We start from the raw sequence: 21,339 nt of genomic DNA on the forward strand, positions 1-21,339 counted from the left end.
CCCATTTCACATAAGAAATCATTAATGATGAATCATCATAACCAGTGGTATTGCCTCCGTCAGCACATGATTACCTTTCACAGTAATACATAATTATGTATTTCGAGTCAATTTGTTAAACTTATTTTCGTCAGAAAATACAGTGATGTCAAAAAACCGGAAGAAGTTAGCGAAAATAAAGATTCATACTTATGAAATCCCAGAATGCACTTGAGTAGTAACAATCATAAAATTCATTTCTCCACTCTGACGGCATATATCTCAAATTTATACAATTGTAATTGTTTTCACTCCTATACGCATTGAAAACACCGACATGCCTGTTTGGTCAAATATCCAACGAGAGAGAGAGAGAGAGAGAGAGAGAGAGAGAGAGAGAGAGAGAAAAGTGTTTTCCTTCTACCAAAATTTATATGTCATTACCAAAGAAGAAGCTTGTAGAACCAGATAGATTATACGAAATTTCTTTTGTCACAGACTTAACGAAAACTCACCGGACAACCTTACACACGAAGAATACTGCAATACATGAATACACCATGAACAGATTAGGTATCAGAACAAGATACACGGATATAAATGATATCTATTTACAAAGCTCATATACATATTACCACTATAAACACAGCTGATGCAGTCACGATTGTTGGTCATTTTCCCCCACAAAGTTCTAATCCATGTCAAGTTCCGTGTGATAGATATGCTTTCAAGCTCGCTGAAGGCCGATTTTCTTGCAAACAAGTCAAATGTCCAGTAAAGGTAGCAGCTCCCGCAGACGAAAAGTGATTCCTTGCGGTTACACAATATTTTCTGTCTGCGCGCAGTGATAGAAAGCATTGCGCATGCTCTGTCGCTATCCAGTGATTGGTTGGAAGAAAGAATTGCATGGATATTCATAATGTTCTGTGAAATGATAACGCGGTGTCATTGGTCCATTTCAGCAGCCCAAGAAATCTGCGGGAAAGCTGCGAGGGTATCCCTCCGCCACTTGACGGCTAAGAGAATCCACTTTGAAATATTCCCTGCCTAAAACGAAATATGAATCACCTGTAAAGAGAGAAAGAGAGGAAAAACGAACAGCAAGAGGGGTTAGAATAATTTTACAATCATTACACAAGTCAACTTCTTCAGGAAAGTGTCTTGAAGACATACGCTCGCATATTACAACAGATCGTAAATATGTACTGGCAAACATGCTGGCAAAATTGATAATGATTTCTTCCTTTTTTCATGATGCCATTGTATCCTTGATATCTAACGGTATTATTTGAATGTTCATCATCTGCTGAAAATACATCTATACACATTCTATTCATTGATGGTAATCTTGTACTCTTGTAGCATAAAAGACCCGGGAAATGTTTGCTCGACAACTTTATTTCCCACAATAACGAGAATTTATCCGGTCAGATCAATACAGCGTCCACTCCTATTTTCTACAATGAAGGATAATATGCACGGTTGCAATAAAAACGCGCCATTATTGTGGCTAATTCTTTGTAAACACTGACGTCACAATGATTCTATTTTTTTTTGTGCAAAAGTTAGCACAATGGTGTTTATGGATGACATTACAGTCAGACAAGTACGATAATACGCCAACGGTGGTCTGCACTTTACTGGAAGAAGAAGACGATTGTCCGTATCTCTCGTTTGTCTTTATTCGTTCGGCAAGCAGTCTTATTGAACAAAATTCTCAAAAATAACTGCAACTGTACAGACGAGAAATCGATCGCCATGACAGGGGTAATTATCTACGAGTTATTTACAGGACAGCCTACCTCTGTACGTGAAGGCAGCATCGAGTCTTTTCGGGAGGCCTTCCCATAGGTCCCGGGCCTGCAGCGGGCCAGGCATGGTCGTCTCGCTCTGGTCGCTGTAGTGCCACACTTTCCCGCGTTTCACCAGGTACGTGGACCCGGGCCATTCTTCGCACGGTAGTGCCACGTCCACGCTGCGCGGCAACCCGAGATCGCGCATTGATATGCGCGAATACGATGCGGTGGTCGATTCTTCGTTGAACTTCGGATGGACATCGTAGACCCACATAGAGCCACCTTCATCATACAAGAAACGAATCGTAGAGGGTAACAATAAAGTGAATTATAGTAGACATGTAAATCACTGCAATCGCCCTAACACTTAACGTCAATACCACGGCAATGATCTGTGATTACGACATATGAATTCAGTCTTTTCTAATATTGATTTCTATCATAATCTGATATAATCGCAAGCAATTACAGCATGACTACTAGTCTGTTTCTATTGTACCTCATGGCATGTAGGCCTATATAGTCTGTAACAGAATAATCCGACAGACGTATACGCCGCGTAAACTCAAAAGGATGATTCTATGTCATTTTCTATATCATATTCAATCAAAATTCGATAAAAAGAGAGAAACTCCAGATTTTCACAACAAACATGTAACGCTATAAGATCATCAGGACTTGTTTGGTTAATTTTTCAATTTTAGATGGTTGGATAGCCCACACTCAGCTACACTAGCTGGTCTTCCATGGGGTCCAGTCGGGTGTGAGGCTGGACCACTTCACCGGGCTATGCACCCTGCTCCTTGCGATGATTTTTGACGCGGGATTCTCCCACACATGGGACCTCCAGTTTTATGTCCTATCCGAGGGACAGAGTGCTTTGCCTCTTACTGGAAGGGACGGTATGATTACACACAACATTGCTGATATTAGTATACATTGATAATATTGTGGAAAATAGGTGATACACACCTTTAATGAAGACTGCCTTATTATCCGTGAGTCTCTGATAGACTGCACTAAGTCCAGACGGTAAATCAGGCCATCTTTGTGATATCGGAGTGCCAGAGACTGGCGATGCCAGACGGTTTGGCGCGCTAAACTGCCAAAATCGATTGCCCTGTGAAACAAACACAAAAGAAAACAAACATAAAAATGACAAGAAATGATGTGGTGGTTATTGTGGCGATCACACACCTCTGTTTGGAAGAATTCACTATTCATCTTCATGTACACTGGATTCTTTAACATCACACAAATAGGCCTACTATGGTTTTGTTGTTGTTGGTGTTGTTTTTTGAGGGGCTGGGGTGGCAAGACAGTCCGACGCTCCTCTCAGAAAGAAAAAAAAAATGATTTGGAGTAAATCTCACCCAAAGATAATCTTTCTCTTTTCATGCGACGCATTTATGTGTTGGGTTAATAATAATGCTTTGTTGACTCCTATTAGCCACCTCTAGGGGTCATTGACCTGTTTCCTGATGTGGGTGTGTGGGACGGAACATGGGGATCGTCGTCCCGAGCCTCTTTTAAGAATGAATATAAAAGACATTAATTTTTGTTGAATAGTCAGTTTTCGCTGAAACTTAACCAAATACCTATATTGTCTGCTGCAGTATCTTTCATCTTCCTGCCATAGTTTGCTCTTCTATCTTTTATCTCTCTATCTTAAAATGTAGGTATCTTAAAATGTAGGAACCCTACATATAATCTCAAGTAGGAGCCCAGTTGTAGAAAAGCCAGTGGCCTCTACTCGCTCCTCCATTTTCTCTCTTAGAATTCCATTGTTTATTTTTCTCTCTCAATGTGTTATATTTTTCTTTTTCTTGTATATTGTAATCCAATGTAATGTTGTTCCCACCTCTTTTTTTTTTTGCACTTTAATGGGAATTGGAAACAAACGAAATGAAATGAAATGAACAATACATCGGGATTGAACCCTGGTGTTGCGAGGAAGAGACGTTGGATGTTTTAGAGTCCCGACTCTCTCACACCCGAGACCTCCATTATACGTTCTTTATCCAAGGGACAGTGTTTTGCCTCTCACACGAGGAGAATGCATGGCTACACAGAAGTGTTCATTTAAACTCATTGTGACTCGAACCCGATCCATAATCCTAATAAATTATTATAATTACGAGGCAGAACGGCTGTCGCGACTAAGCCAGGAAGGACAATCAAGGCGATATTTAACAGTTTTGAATTGAATTAAATTATCTATTTCAATGGACAGGGTGAATAGACTTTTCAGTAAAAGACTGATTTTCAAAGGGGTCCATCAGTCAATGTTGCCATGTACATCATTATGATAAAATCAGATATGGATAAATCAGCTACGTATGATCAAAATATGGCTGTCGATCCACATAATCAGACAACTCACCTTAAAAACGTAGATTTGTCCTGCTAATACTGCCACTGCATCCAGCGGTCTCTCCTCGCAAAGGTACAGGGGTTCGCTGTGCTGGATGGGGCTGGGTGTGCGGAGAGGGCGGCTGGGTGAGGATGGCGGGTTGGGGGAACCTGATCAAAGTAAATATAACATTGAGATAACACATTTTAGTGACACATGGTGTCATTAAAGTACTGGAGAAGATTTATCGCCGGTTAGTCAGGTCTATCTACTCCCCCCCCCCCCCCCCCCCCATCCCCCCCCTCTCTCTCTAGCTATTCATATTTACCATCGCCCGCTAATGTCATGCTGAAGAAGAAATAATAAACTGTCGTTGAAGGTTACTCTATGAAAAGCAGCCACATTTTAAGTGATCTTGCGAACATGAATAATAGAGCGGAGGAATGCCTAACTATTGCAACATTTCCTTTTTTGGTTAAAAAAAAAGGGGGGAGTTATAGGTCACGTGACTCACGTAACACTTTTGATTAAGACAGTGTTGATAACGAGGCGAAAACTTTTGGTATATCACCTTTAGGGAGAAAAAAGAAAAAAATATTGGAGGGTAATCAAATAACAGTATGCCATGTTCATGATATTAATATTTCTAATGCGATTGGAATGTATTTTGAGAAGAACCCGGATTTACACACGAAGAGTGCAGCCAGATCTCATGAACTTACCATACAAGCCTTGTATACCGGAGATATCGGAAGGGGAGAGAGCAAAGTCGGCCATGTAGGGTTTGGTGCAAGGTGACATCACAGAGTCATGAGTGGACGAGTGACCGAGACCCAGGGCGTGGCCAATTTGATGAGCCATGACCTGGTAGAGATTTATGCCTGTAAGAAATACACACAAAAAAGATACGTCATTAAGAACGCAGTGAATTATAGTGCAGATAGCAGAACCGAAAGGCACGCCTAACAACAACAAACGCAGGTATAGAAGGGGATGAGGACAGTTTGCTACTCACTGAGATTTATACCAAGAATGTTGTAATAATATTTAGTAATTTGAGAAACTATCAAAACGAATAGGCCTATATATGTGGATTTTATGCAACGTGTTGATTGTGGTGTGTTCTCAAGAGTAATACAAGCATAAGGCTCTAAGGCTCGGTTTTAAAACGCAACAGCATGTGTCGATCACAACTTGAGGAGGGGGGTCCAAAATACGAAGAAAAGATGATTATAATGGCTTACGCAATGGCGCATCGCTATATCCATGTCAGTCCATAAATCAACTGTTGTTAGTCCTACCTGAAGCCCGCCCAGTTATGGCTGAAATAGATATTAACATAAAACCCAGCCTCTATACCGAACAGGCTTATACCATCATAACATAATAATGGACAGAGGGAATTGGGACGAATTTGAAAGGAATCGAATGTGGTCCATTCAACCATCTAAGTGATGGTACGTGTTTGTGTATGTGTGTGTTCGTTCGTTCGTTTGTTTGTTTGTTTGTATGGATGTCATGTTTCAATCGTAGGCGTGTACGTGACGGTCCAGTTATTCCTCCGATTAGTTTTCATAACTAATTAGACTACTCTACCCATATTTGCCGATGAGGGCATAACGACCTTGATCAATTTATCATTCGCAATTAGAAGTCATTCTGTCGAAAGGACACAAGCTCTGCTGAAATTCAAACACGAGAGCTGAGGATGACAAGAGTTTATGTTCACTAGTGATTACGACGCCCTTGGGGAATATTGCTTTAGGGACGGAAAACAATACCTGGATCAATTTGTCGCGCGAAATTTAAAAAAGTTTCTTTGACATAATAGTTTGGCAGATATTGCACCAGTGCGTCACAGAATACTGCATGAGGTATTGTCCTTCAAGGTGAAAATTTCACATATTCGCAAGAGAACCTATGTGAATGTTGATGGTGTTGCTGTCATCTTCCTAGAACGACAGTGTTTATCTTTACAATTTATTAAAGCGATGTAGGGCGTACAGATGGCTTAATGAAATTTGTGTATTATAGATTATGTGTAATATTAATCCAATTGTCCATGACTTTAGTAGATTGCTTGATACCATCAAATCGGACGAAATACGCGTGTAAATTGATAAATTCGTTATAATACTGACTCACTGCCTATCGTCAATGGGTGTGTTAAAATGCATTCTATGTCCAAACGAGCTTTGTTGAGTATAACATCAAATTAATAATGGAATAGTATCAGTTTGATAAAGTCTGACTTAAATCAGAAAGATATCGAATTCTAAAGTCGCTCAAATTTTCATTTAAAAAATATTACGAGTCACGATCATATTGCTCAGACAAGATTTGGTGACGCTTGATTTTAATTCATTTTCCAATGTTTACTTGAACAGAGAGTTACATTTTGTTCCAAGTGATGTGGGTTCAATGAAGATGAGGACTCTGCACTCAGAAACTGATGATGCTGAATTAGATACTTTCCCGATTCTTTAACCCTTTGAAGACTAGTCCCCGTTATACTCGGGCAGATGTCTATGGGAAATGCGTGTTGTAGCAAAATCAGTCCGTCCTCAACAGCTTAACCTTACATCGACTTCCAAGACCTACCTTCGTCGCTGCCGAAAGAGAAGTTTTCGTCCGCATCGACGTCCAGACGGACAACGTGTCTGCCTCCTTCGTCGGCCTGAACAGGGTGTCCGACCATTCTCCCCTCGTTATCGAACGGCATGGAGTCCATGTGGTATCCCGAGTAGAACCGGATGTCGATATCGGCAGGCGACTTCCGCTTGACCTCCCGGAAGTTCAGTGTGGTGACGTCACTCCAGAGTTGAAAGGCGCGCTCGATTGCAGATCGGAATTTGGTCTTCCTGGCGCCAGACGGAAACTTGAATATTCTGTGTGATTTCAGCAAATCAGAAATAAATATATACAGGTGAGAATGAGCTTAACCAACAAGATAGAGAAGAGAAAAAGGGAGAAAGTAGAGTTTCCATCATTCTATGCCAAAACGACCCCTTAAAAATAGCCCGCTCTCAAATTTCTATAATACGCATGTACCAACCTATTTTCTGACGTCAAGTTTCCTATTTTGGACATTGTCGCCACTGCGTTCATTTCCATCTGACGTCAAACATGAGGTCGAGATTTGAAACAAGTCATGACCGTGAACTCTATACAAAATACTTGCGACTTTGTCATATAATATGACAAATTCTTTCTCCCTACAAGACCGGACACTCGTGTCAAGAAAACACCTAAGATGACACAAGGGAAATCATGGTTCCAGGTTTTACAGTGCGTCGCGTCCAGGGGTAACCCCGATTTTCACCGGAGCTCATCGGAAAGGATCTCATGTCATGACGATGTTCATCATATCGCAGGCAGAAATCTAAATCCCAGTGTTTGTAATAAAGGGCGGATGTTTACAGTGTTATACAAAAATTACATGACAGGGTAAACCACTAGGCCCGAAGGCACACCCCAAAGTAGATGAAGTTTTTCATCTTGTTTTAGACGGGTGTCTTTTGTCAGGTTTATCAATTCCAGTGACAAGTCCTCAGGGGTTGTGACCAAAAGGATGTGGAAGATATCAGAGCGGTGTGTTTTTTCCTCAAAGTCCAGCTATCTTCTGGGGTTAGTGACCTTATTCCGGTATAAATCTTCCTTCTAGTCACGTGACGATGAATAGGAAGTATCAACACTCCGACAAGATGATGTTGCATCAGTAGGTCAAATGACCTTGACAATAACATACGTAAAACGTACCCATGCTATGAAAATGTCGACGGAAGGACAGCATTCAACACTCTTGTCCTGACAACCAGAATGTAATGACACTCCTAATTTCCTTCGCACTATCAAATTAAGTGTAAATTGTATAAATGAACTGTTCAATCAATGAGGGCATCTATATGATTCTGACTCATCTATTTTCCAATCCAAGATCATCACAACGACTCTATAATACCACATATTTTTTACTCACCAGACTGTGAAAACAACAAAACTGTTTTCTTATAATCGGGTGCTCTGTATACACCATCATGTATTTCTGTTCACATGGCAAACTCGAGAATCGACAAACAAATTCAAAACTTATGTGACAATGTACCATTTCGACTTAGTTCACTTTTCTTTCGGATGAATGACCTAGACTGAAGATTACTCCTTCCTTAAAACCAAGATTTCCCCTCAAAACTTTGTACAATAGAAACGAAACGAAAAGAATAGACACCGAACAACCGACCTGTGACGAGAACTAGTGAAGCGTACGGAGAATTATTCTAAAATAGCATCTTACTACGGATCACTGTTTTCTCAGCGTCTTCACAGCAACCACAATTTGCAGCAAATAGGTAGAAAGATTAGCACCTTTCACTGAAAATGGACAGATTATCTAAGAATAGCTGTTTAAAACAGCCAAGTTAAGGAGCTACAGTGGTCTTTTCACAAATAAATCAAGTGAATAATCTCATTCAATTGGGACTTTCGATTTTTCTTGGATGGTTCCGAGATGAGAGTTGGACCATTTCCGCTCCAAAGCTGGAGAGAGAAAAAGCAACGAGTTTGAGGGACATTGATACCCCTCTTTAAGTCAACGTCCATCTATCACATTGTTAGAACTACTATAAAATTTGTCAATCATCGCAATATTGTTGTTGTAATTGGAGTCATTAGGAGCAAAATAATGAACCTCGAAAGATGATGATATTATCATTTTGAGTTTGAGTTGAGATATGTACGAGTGGTGATTCTCTTGCACCCTTTTTGGTGGAAATTATAGGCCTATTTTACTGGCTAAAAGAGAGAAGAAAGAAGAGTTGGAGGAGGAGGAGGAAAAAAGAAGAAGAAGGAGGAGGAGGAGAAGAAGAAGAAGAAGAGATAATAAACAGTGATAAAGGAGGAGAAAGAAAATGCCGAAAGTTGAAAGAGACTTCGAGTCCTTGCAGTAAGCGCTGTATGAATCATGATCAGGATCACTCGGCACGGATAGTTCCATTGATTAAAGGACTTCCGGTTGACTCTCATGTCGCAATGTAGAGATGGATAGACGTGTTCTCGTCACGTGACTCTGAAGGTCTACCACCTGACAGTTGTTAGAGGGGAGACGTCAAAGTGCGGGAAGACCACAAAAATTCGCCGTAATACCATGTGCCATAGATACCTGCTAACGAAATTAAGATGTTCATGGATGCCAAATTTTACGTTAGAGATGATTGGTGAAATAAGCCAGCAATGGTTGGTGATATTATATCACTTCAGTGCGTGTCCACTATATAAAACCGTGCTTGCATCAGTGCAAACGCTTTTATCTTGTTGGAATCCATGACGACAGTGAATGATATTACATCGAGGAAATCAACAGAGCGGCAATTTCTTTCGTATAGCTAGAGGCTTCAAGGTTGAAGAACAGCTTTAAGAGTCTCGACATGAAGGTATGCATCCGCTAAACATTCTAATCTTCAGTGTCTGGCACTAACCACAAATAAGACACGACATTCCACACGATTCTGATATTCATCCTATAAATCCGTCCTGCATTCTATCCGCACCCTGCCTCACCCCTTACCATGAGATGCTCGGAAGATGGAGTTAATCTATGACCTTCGTGTGGGCGTCATGAACCCAGCCTATCACCTAAAGGTGCTGCAAAGTATAATGTCCACAGTCAAAGCGAAATTCGAAAGATATTATTTGGCGTGAGTTATGGCAATCATGTTTGCTTTGGCCGAGCGCAGGTCAGATTCTTTAAGCAAGGAGAGTTACAAACATGGAGTTATAAATCCTGGTATATTAAGGCTAGCATTTTCTCGCACTCCTCAATTTCAATCAAGTTCGTGTCAAAGTGGAATTCCATTTTGAAAGACATCCATGAGCCACATCTCAAAGGAAACTTTCATCTTGAGAATGAGTGGGAAAAAAGAAAAAGAAAAAAAACTATGGGATTTCCCCTCATTCTTATCTCATTCTGAGTATAGTTAGGTAAGAGGACCCTACGTGTTTTCCTGGGTCATAGCCTAAGATCTTGCTACTTCCTTCTTTCAGCCCCGTTGGTCCCTTCTCTTTTTCGAGATATCCCCATCTCATTGAAAGTACGGTGTATGTCCACAGGAAAAACCTGAAAAACACACTTTATAAACAATACTATTACAATCACGAAAGAATACTTTGAAATCAGCCAATGTACAAATACATCAAGTGGACAGTATTCGTTTTTGCCTTCATTTTTCTTGTAAAATGGATTACTGCGCAATGACTGCCTCAAATTAAGAGAAAGCTATTCCTTGTCAGTCCTTGAAGTAGCGAAGGTCGTTGGCCGAGCGGAGACGAACTTGTCATAGCCAGGAAAGTTTGGCGGTAAGCATAAGGCAGGGTTCTGTTAGGGTGGGGGCGGACAGACTACTGTTTATCTGGACATAATACAGAGCAATGGAGTACATTGTATTTCAAACGTAGTAGTAAAAAAAAGTAACAACTGGCCCTCTCCGCCACATAATTAACAGCATTGATTAAGGTTTTTAATTCCCTTGACACCCACACAAGTAATTCAATAGACATGGGATTAGAGAACAGCCAGCGGACCTATAGTTGTTACTTAGAAACAGACTAATCATTCCTCTCTGTATAGTATGTCTTTATATGACAGGTGTATTTATCTTAATTGATATACCAGGAACACTTTAATTCCTGCATCTAAAACTGGTTTCCCCACAAGGTCTGATTTCTGATGTGTGACTCTGTGTTCCATTGAGTGTGCTCGCCGTTTTGCGGGTTGGTGGAGGCAAAACTTTTAAGAAGCTCCATAGACACTGACTCATGTCGTTTTTTGGCTGCTTATCAATGATCTATACATCTTGTATACTTCAGAGCATCACATTAGGACGGATCTAATCATGCATACTGTACAGGTGGACAGCTGTGGTCTAGTGGTTTGCACGCTCGGCTGGTGAAGGCTGTTACCAACCGGGTCCTCGGTTCGAGCCGTAGCATGATTGTGTGACCATATAGCCGAGACACTATCTGCAACACTGCTATCTTGCCATGTGTATCTATCGGTCCTAACGGAAGTGTGAAAGTCTTGTTAAAGTATGGTGACCTAGTCCTCGCAATAATACACCCCCTTGAGTAAAGATATTGCACATTAGCAGTACAATTTTGGTCCATTTACAGTAAACCCCATATCTCACTGAAATATACAATCTTATTTCTTTTAATGTCATTTTCTTTATCTCCATTTCATGCTTTATAGTCACTTATAGACGAATTTCGAAAATTCGGTCGATATTGTTAGTGACACTCGTTGTCATAAAATAAAGTTAGCAGCAACACCTTGGAAAGAATCTAAGAACGTTATAAGGTCACAAACGGCGGGACATCTGAAGCTATAACGTCTTGAAACTTTCTAGATACAATAACTAAAAGAAAACGCCAATAGTCAGCTCTTTAATGAGGTATAACGGGCAATGACCCGGCGAATCGCCTTCTTGGGAAGTCCGGTTTCCATGGATACCGTCTTGAAGATAAGACTGTACATTATAATCAGGTCTGTCTGGTAGGTCTGAAGTAAACGTCATCGAACAATGACAAGACAATGACAGATGAAGCATCTGAGTGTCTTCTCCGCCGAAATGTTTATTTGTTGTTTCTTTTATCGAGGCTATTCCCCTTTGAAGAACTGGGAGGACTCCTGTTGGGCGATTTACGGCTTAGTGTCAGTTGCAATGAATCAGAAAGTACTTTCAATTGATGTTCTTACACAACACATTTCGTTATTTTCAAAAGCCTAGACTATCAAGAATGGGCGGTCCTTGGCCAACGATGTTTGGCTTCAGAAGACAGTTGTTGCTTACTGACTCACCGCAACCCGTGCATCAGTCTGATAAGTACGTCCATATTCCTGTATAACAGGAAGGGGCAACCTATATATTTCTCTTGCACAGTGTGTACCAGTATATTACTGCTTTCATGTACATGTATTTTCTTTTTAAGCACAAAGCTAACACACAAAGTGCTGTGCATTTGTTTCGAGGCTTAATTGATCTGACTCCGTTATGTAGCTACCAAAGTCATGGGAACATAATGCAGAATTTGTTTAGACATTATTGAATGGAGAAACTAGTAAGTTATATCATTCATTTGTTATCATGAAGAGAAAACTCTGAAGGCACTTTCGTTCGCTTGCCAAAAACGCAACTTACTATCGTTCGGTCTTGTACCCTCGCTCTTGTCAGTTTACCCAGTTTCAATGACGTAATAAAGGATTTGGCGTAAAAGCACGAACATGAGCCAAATCTAATGACTCAATGTAGTTTACAGACCACAAAGTTTATCTTGCCTTATCTAAGTTTGCCTTGTTTATTACCATGTATGGCAGACTCTCCGCCAACACTGTGATAGGTAATCTATAATTCGCCATGTACCGAATTCTCTCTGAAATAAATTGGTCCTAATAAGGTCCTATCAACTCAACAATTTTGACCAGCGTGTACTGACCGCCGTCCACGTGAACAATCCAAACAGAACACACTGGAAAGACGGACGACTGAGAACCTCGCTTCCCTATTTGGACCTAAACCCACTCCAGAAACAAATTACTTGCATCATGTTTTAATAATTATCGATCACTTAGCCAGGGTTTCAAACCATGACAACGTTCAGAAAATACTTTCCAAGTAGTGGTAAATGTATCGATAAAACCCAACTGATTACATCAGCTCGTTGAGGCGATTTCTTGTAGAAACAATACTGGTCGAATTATTTGCCCCTCCCCCACTCCCCGTTGAATGGTTGGTATCTTTCCATAAACCTCAAGCACTATAGTACTTCACCATCAGCATTGATCAGTATGCCGCTGTTTTAGCAGATGCGCCTCGGGAAAAGTGCAGAATCCAACCCATATCTGCGGCAAAGAGAAACTTTGAAATGTTTTGGTTGAGGCTTTGTAATGTGAAGTCGAGGCGCCAGGGGGTAGTCCCACCCTTCCAAAACTATAAAACAAATATCACCCAACCGTCACACCTTTGGAGATGCTCGCGTAGACACTTTCCGATTATCGTGCCACAGGACTATGGGGCGCCAGGTGTAGCAAGGTATATTTCGTTACAAGATCAGTCATCTTGTAACGAAATGAACATTTCGTCGCTGAAATGGCTATTTCGTAATGAGGTGACAATATTTCGTAACTAAATGAACATTTTGTCGACGATAGGACTAATTTCGTAACGAAATATACCATGCGACACGTGGTACCTCAGACAGGACCATTTGCTTTGGCAAGGTCGGTCTCCAACAATCTGCACAGTTGGCTGTATCCCGTCTATGAAATCCTCTGATCTTCTGGCTGGTTTCCCCACGGCGGATGTCACGACAATTCAGGTTTGATAAAAATTGTAAGCATGAGCAACACACCTGCGATTGATGGGTAGCGACCATATCACCTACACCCTTACACTCACGTCCCGCCATAATGCTGGTAACGAAGTATCATTAGTTCACTAAATACAACAGTCGTGTCGCTGATTGATATTTTAGTGACAACCTGCTTGCTCATGTTCAAGAGAGTAAACCGCAGTGATTACCACATGGAGTCAACTAATTGACCGACAAATTGGCCGTCCGCCCAAGTTTTGACCACAATAAAGTGTGAACGGCAAGCATATTGTGTATGGAGAACAATTACAATCAACTTGAGAATAGAGAAGCGATCGCCATTTCGAGTGCGTAATAGAAATGAAATCATATTGCGCAAAAATGGATCCACCCACGTGCGTACTGCTCAAGCCATTAGTGGTCTGTTGTTCTAAGCAGGGCAGTAAAACACTTACACGCATTCCTGACGTACTATTACGTATTACTCAGTGGTGTATAGAGGTACATAACTTGAAAAGCTGTTTCATTGAAAACATATGTAGAGAAACGCCCTGACAATTTCCCCATATACGAATTCGACAATGAACGCTTTACATGCTTTTTTTATTACCTTCATTTGAAGAAAACTTCAAAACACTGAACGTGACGCTTTAATTATTTCAAACAGTGATTAAACTGATGCATTCCAATAAAGCACTTATTCCTGTGATCACGGAGCTACAACATAACCCCATGTGATCTTGGGAGTGTGCACATGTGAATATCACTTAAAAAGAATGCTATTTTTTTTTATTTCATTAAAAACGTTTGAATTGGGAGTGGTATGTCGGGCATCACGTATCTCGATGGACACCAACCCTAGCTGACATCAACTCACTTGTAAGTCAAGTCCGTCTTGTTCCACCTGGGACCATAGTGTGTTGTCTCGGCCCCGCCCACCTCGTTGGTCATGCGACTCACTGGGTCCTTAAGGCCACATCGTGGCGTCCGCACCGTGTCCAGAGTCTTCTTGTTGACCACGCCCGTCGGGGCGATGTCCATAAAGGCTTGGAGGTCAGCCACGGCGGTCTGGACGGCCAGGGTGCTCGGGGCCTTGCCAGGACTGACCGATAAGTAGCCATACTTGGCCAGGTACTCCTGCCAGATTGGGAAGACAAATATGAAGTAAGTGACTACAGTGACAATAATAATAGGCCCTACAATGGTAGTACAGTGTACCAGTATCACACTGGCATTAATACTGACACTCGTCCTGCTAACAATATTAAGATAATACTATGTATAATGATAATCATAATGTGTGCATAGTTCGCCACGTACGTCATGATGATGTCACAGTCATGGGAACAGAGTCAGCAACCATCTAAAAGATTATTTGTCCAAATGCAATCGTTATCGAAATTAATAGTTTTTAGTTTGGATGTTATAAAACCGGGTAGTAGGATTTACAGCTTGTACGTAACTTTCTATACATCATTATCATGAAAACATAATTAGTATTATGTTTCGTTTGTCATTCGTATATTGTCGACTATTGACTGGTAGTCTGTTGGGGGGGGGGAGTTAATTGGTTGCTCAATATGGTTCACGACTTGGGTTGTCGAAACTTAGTCAGTTGTGAGTTTATTGGTTGAGATAAACAAGCTGTAGACCCGTCTAACTTGCATTGAATTGATTTTGATTATTTGCAACTTGGCCGTTACGAAAGGAATAATACATGCACCACAGGACAGATCATGGTTTGATATCCCCTCCTAAAGGGCTCGGCAACGAGAACCTAGTGGCCTGTCTGAGGGCAGCTTGGGTAATCGAACCAGGAATCTATTAATTGAGAGACCGTGGTGCTATTCACGGAGCCACAACGACTTTTTTTTTTCTCCATTGCTCAAATTTGATATTCAGTGCTAGCATATCTCAGCTTTGATGTAGCTACGAACCATGAGTAACGGTTAGATAGTGTCATGATAAACCCTGAGCAAACTTTGAAGGATGTAGTGTGCTCTACTAACACGTCGGCAGGATGCTACTGATTAAGCAGCAAATTCTGCTCAACATATAGGGGCAAACGAGTTCTATGAAGAATTATTCATCACTCACATCGATGACAGCTCATACATAAATAGTTCAGACGAGCCAGACACGACCCCCACATCACCCACCCCCTCCCCCCCCCAAAAAAAAAAAAGAAGAGAGAGAGAGAGTCGTTGAACGAGGACACGACAACCACACGTCAGCGTGAGCAAGAATTCGAAGTTGGCGGTTCTCGTTTCGTGAGAATAAAATTGTTCTCGAACGTAGAGGGCCAATCAATTTTGCAATGACTTTTTTGTCTGATGTTCCGTAACATTCAATTTGCGATCCAATGTGACTTTCACGTGATAAACTCGATACCTTTCTAGCCTAGGGGAATGGAATCACATTCGAGCAAAGCGAAATCCAATAAATGTGCTTCAGCAAAATATTGGAGCTTGCGTTTCCGAAATCAAATACCACCTTCAACCGGAAATTGATGAGGACAGCGAGGATTCACCATAACAGAAACTAAAACAACAACATAGTCTTAAGGAGTGAGATGTTTCAGAAGACGCTTCTCACAACACATAATACATTCGAACATAAACCATGATAAAACAGCGGCACAGTGAAAACCTAGTCAAAATACTGCAAGGTAAGCAAGAACAAGCTTTCAGCATCAGTGATGAAAAGATCAAAGTACATCAAGTGGGATGGCATCCCATTTATCATCAATCTATTACATATACACGCCTTCTCGTTACAGTCATTTTGCTGGTTTATTTACTTAATCCTGACCATTAGCTAATTATAATTGCCGAGATAGTATCATTGTGAAAAGGAGTATAGCAATATCGATAAGGATAACGAAAAGGTTGATGATGAAGATGATTACACGGACTTTATCGGATTCTATCGCCAATGAATACGATGATCCGTTGGTACCACTCCCCCGTGGTACCAACGGGTATCAGATAACCGATCTGGCTTCATTTCCGCCCGCGTGGGGGTTGGTCAATTCGAAATCGATTTACGCGATTACGTGTCCGGGTGTGTGGATAATTTCTCTTTTATTTTGGTCTTTATCAAAGGAATACATTTACCACAGGAAACAACCAGCATTAGTTTAACAATGTTGCAATGATCCTTGATATTATATCGTAGAACTGCTATCCAAAACTGCGTATTTTTTAAAGGAACTGTGATGAAAATAAAAAGTACAACGAACCACGCAATTTGTGTTTCTGTCAATCAACGTTCTGTTAAAGTACAAGCGACCTTCCTCCGCGTGTTAGGCGAATTAGCGCGTTGATTAGAATGAGAGTAATTCCATTTGTGCAGCGGCAATGACTTTCAATAAATCAATCTGTTGTACAATACGAAAGGGAACCAATGGTGGTCCTCTTCGTTAGACATCACTGATGGTCGTCATACTATATACAGGTGAGACAGCGAGAAAGTTGTTGACGTTGTTTGAAAATGGTAGATGTGAAAGCGATAATATTGTTTGCATTGTTGCATCGTCTGCGTCATCTCCTGTTGAAAAGGCGGTTACAATCGTGAGGCAGGAAAAGACGGCATTGATAAGTGATGGTGTCCGTTTCAAACATGTTTAATGAATTAACGCACGCATCAGAAGAGGAAGCGGAGACACGTTGTGTGAGCTCATTCCACATTGGCACATCAGCTTTTCCCTCCAATAAAATGACTTCACTTCAGATATTTTTGTGAATGTACAAGCATTGATGTGACGTCATAATAAGAGCTCAAAACACTCGTCATCTGGCTGACGCACATGTTATATACAACACGTGCTTCATGATGCCCTGATCATGTGACCTAATCTCATAGATGCAATACCTCAGTTGTGAGTTAGCATAGCGTGTTATAGAATAAAGTTCTTGACAATTTCAAGGAATTGTGTTTTGTGTTTAATCCTGTAGTTTTTGTAGATTCAAAGTTGAAAGTCTGCTTTTAGATAATGTAATTGTAATATCTCATTTCAACAGAATACCTCTTTCAGCTACTTTAAACTTAACTATGGATAACATCAGGTAAAAAACCCTGAAAACAAAAACAACTATGACAACATAGGCTTATGTGATTCATATTAAAACGCTCGGTTGATAAATTGGTAATGAAACAAATGCAAAGGAATTATTGAAGAGCCTTTCCTGCCATGGAGAGCATTAATTAATTAGAAGAACGGATACGACAGGGAAGGGAAAAGAAAACAGCCAAAGTACAATCACGGTAAAATGATATACACTTCTCACTGCCACGTGTCTTCAGTGATATAACATTCTATTACAGTAACAGCACTGACTTTGCAACTGATTGACAAATTGCCCTACATCGACGTAAATAAGCACTGAATTGATCAGTGTTTTTGGTAGTACCCATGATAATTTTTTTTTTTTTTTATCATGGCTACTACCAAAAACACTGATCAATTCAGTGCTTATTTACGTCGATGTATCAAGGGCAATTTGTCAATCAAAACATCTCGACGGAAGAATTTTCATGAATTTGAACAGCACTGACTTGTCTACCAAAACTGTTCAGAGCACATAACATATCTACATGATTGTACCCTCATGAAATAGGGTTGATCTATACAAGGAAATGCAGAGTTAGTCAACGAGGAAGCGCCGTTCATTCGGCTAAAACAGTCCTAAAAGTCCTTTAAACTACTGTTTATACGGCTCTACAGGGCGGTGGAACTCGAGGCTGGGCGCCACTTCGAGGGGCCTTCTAGCAAGTCAGGGGGTGAGGAGAAGGGTGTGCTGCTGGAATTTTGAGGTGGTTTTAGCGGTTAATCTGAGCCGAATTCCCGGACCGCACCACAGCTGAAGATGGCCTACCTACCTCCCATGTGATGATTGTTCGGACAAATTGCATTAGGGGCGTGGGTTGTTAATAAACTCGTCCCCCCTCAACTCAGGACATTGGGAAACATAGGCAGGTATAAGAGTGTTCAAACGGTCCGGCTGTTCCAGCAGGTGCAAGGCGAGAAAAGTGCTGATACACCTTGGATGTTTGGCGCCATAGTAGTCACGTGGTCTAGACTTTTATCCAATCACAGCCGTCCATTTAGAATGACTTACATTCAGTCATAAGAGTCATTCTGTGACCGACTTCTAGCCGCAACATATTTCCTCCCCACCCTCTCTCTCTCTTTCCACATATTTATTATACATAATTATCTTTCTCTGTCTCTAGTTTTTAGTTTTGATGATAAAAATATACCTTTGTCGTTGGAGGAACTCATAGCATTTTTTGTTTGTTTGGTTAATCTTGTTCATGCAATTCTAATAAATTTATATTTTGTCAAGAGATAGAGTGAAATAATTATCTTTCTTTGGAGCCCTTGTTTTTTTTCGTCGTTTGTTCCTGTTGCAGCAATTTCGCTAAAGTCATAACCGATCCTTATATGGCCAACTTTTTTTTATAAGATCCCGTTTTTATCTCTCAAAATTTGGAACTTCCTTAGATTTCTGTCTGATTCTGTGCAAATTATTCAATTTATCCAAAGAGGTACTAGGTAGTTGCTAGGCGAGCCTAGCACCTCTTTGATTTAACCAGGTCCGACAAAACTTTCTCGAACATGTCCAATGAAAGATATGCATTGACATTCAGAGTTGCCAGTTCGATGATGAGAAGAAGATGATTTGGAGGCAAAATTCTCTCCAGGACCTGGTGGGCTGACTGAAACATGAGTGATATAACAATCTCATTAATGCAAAGGCGTCATTAAGTACTCTTGTTCAGAATATGAAAAGCTCGCTTCCAAAAGGCACTAAATCCACCATTTTTTAATGGATTTAACGCCTTTTCGTTGCAAGCTCTTCATATAATCATCAGCTTCGAAAACGGAGGTCACTGTTGGCTCTCTTGATGATCGGAGAGCGGTTCACCTGTCATTTGGGTTTGGCGCCTTTTTCTCTCGGCTGATTCGTCATGATTGTGGCTTTCTTCTGGCATTCAGGGGAGCACCAAACTTTGTTCGCCTCTACAAAGATGTAGCGTATAATGACTGACCTTAAAACATGTACTCCAAAGGATCCAATGTAATAAAACAGGTGACTTGGCATACTAAATGCAGGCTATAGATTTTGATATGCCATCATCTTACACCGAGAGTCATTCCATTACATTTCGCAATGTAAAACACGTGACATTAATGCTGACACCTTCCCAAATCTCATGTTTTGTCATCATGGTTGAAGACACGGATGAACGTACTCTGTGTGCAAACTATATGTGCAATGACTGATCAACATAATTCTCATAATATTAGAATTGGTCTCATGAATCTTCGCATAAATCGCAATAAGAATCAATTAACAACGCGCAAAATGATGTTTACACAACTTCACCTGTTTTCGAGGATGTTAACGTTTATAGTCGCTTCCGATTTTGAGGAGCACGTACAACTTTATTTTACCGAGCATGCGCTCTTTATACGCATCCGTGTATATTTCTTTAACGCATGGATCATGACACTAAACGTTGACTCTCATAAAAACGGTACTGACCGTGACGCCTCGCAAGTAAACATTCTATTGTTGATTGTTATGATGTCAACAAACGATCTCCGCTCAAAGCTTGTATGAGGCCGTATAGTGTCGAGCTCAGTTTTTTTTTTTTTTTTTTTTTTTTGCTTATGTTCATACAACAAACGTTAATAGACAAACGCGCGGAGTTCACCTTGTCTGTTAAAGCTACCGTAATCCACTCGCGAGACGTGGCAAGGCTCTCACCTGTTCGCACAATATCTAGCTTTATCTGGACTGACACGATTTCTACGGTGTAAATTAGCAGGAAGAGAACTGCAGCTACTAATAATCTTGAGGCCACGGGCAGATGAGGCGCCTGTAGTGCAGTTTGACGCTCTGGTGGTGGAACGAAGCCAATTCAATTTGCATCCTATATGTTTTGTGTTGTACGATTATTGACATTCACCATTGCATTGATGGGTAGACAAAAACACACATAGATACATAATACATACATCTGTCTTTATGATAACCCCTCGCACAATCACACACACACACACACACACACACACACACACACACACACACACACAATCTCTCTCCCTCTCTCTCTATATATATATATATATTCAGTTCAAATTCAGTTCAAATTTATTTCATATTTCCATTTTCTCAATGATGACATTACAAAATTATTGACAACAAAACAAGAGTACAAAATATATACAATCATGTCTTTTGATTGTAGAAGAAAAAGAAAAAGAAAATATACTTGACACAAATGTACATGGTCACATCGTATGAAAATGTCACTAGTAAGTATAAGAAATATGATGGGGCCTACATAAAAGCTTTAAAGCTTGTAAAACTGTAGGTTCCCGAGTTCATAGGCATATAATTTCACACGGAGAACGGATATGTTTGTCTTGACCAACTAAAATTACACCAGTACAAAAAAATAGATGAGTAATAAACTAATGAACCACATAGATATCGCACAAACCAGACTGCATACTAATCTCGCAGTGTTTGAATAACAAAAATGCTGTATTATTAAAAGATGTATCGGTACCATGAAATCACTTAAGTAACTTGGTGCTGCGGACAAGGACAAAAGACTGGGAGCATAAAAAGGTTGCTAAAGGCTTGGTAGTGTGTATCCACTAAGTAATAACTGTTTTAATTTGCGTTTGAAGGTGAATAAAGATAAGGAAGAAGTGATATCTAGAGGGAGATCATTCCAATATCTGGGTCCAGTAAATATAATTGTCTTCTTTGCAAAAATAGTGCGAGTACGGGGAAGGTGATAGGCGTCACTCTGGCGAGTGGGATAACA

General features: G+C 40.6%; 1 protein-coding gene across 1 annotated transcript in view; it reads right to left on the reverse strand.

Annotated features, from left to right (window-relative positions):
- Positions 1-464: 464 nt before the first annotated feature.
- LOC139735031 (interstitial collagenase-like) overlaps positions 465-21,339 on the reverse strand; it is a 34,620-nt gene continuing 13,745 nt past the window's right edge. The window contains exons 2-8 of the mRNA XM_071645806.1: positions 14,369-14,628; positions 6,730-7,016; positions 4,851-5,009; positions 4,159-4,298; positions 2,748-2,895; positions 1,782-2,057; positions 465-1,047 (exon numbers count right to left, since the gene is read on the reverse strand). Of these exons, the coding sequence (XP_071501907.1) occupies positions 938-1,047; positions 1,782-2,057; positions 2,748-2,895; positions 4,159-4,298; positions 4,851-5,009; positions 6,730-7,016; positions 14,369-14,628 (1,380 nt within the window). The 3' untranslated portion in view covers positions 465-937. The remainder of the gene's footprint in view (positions 1,048-1,781; positions 2,058-2,747; positions 2,896-4,158; positions 4,299-4,850; positions 5,010-6,729; positions 7,017-14,368; positions 14,629-21,339) is intronic.

This window comes from Diadema antillarum, unplaced genomic scaffold (assembly GCF_040938485.1).
Source record: "Diadema antillarum isolate AM-2024a unplaced genomic scaffold, OU_Dant_1.0 seq00000562_RagTag, whole genome shotgun sequence".
In the NCBI taxonomy this organism is placed as follows: Eukaryota; Metazoa; Echinodermata; class Echinoidea; order Diadematoida; family Diadematidae; genus Diadema; species Diadema antillarum.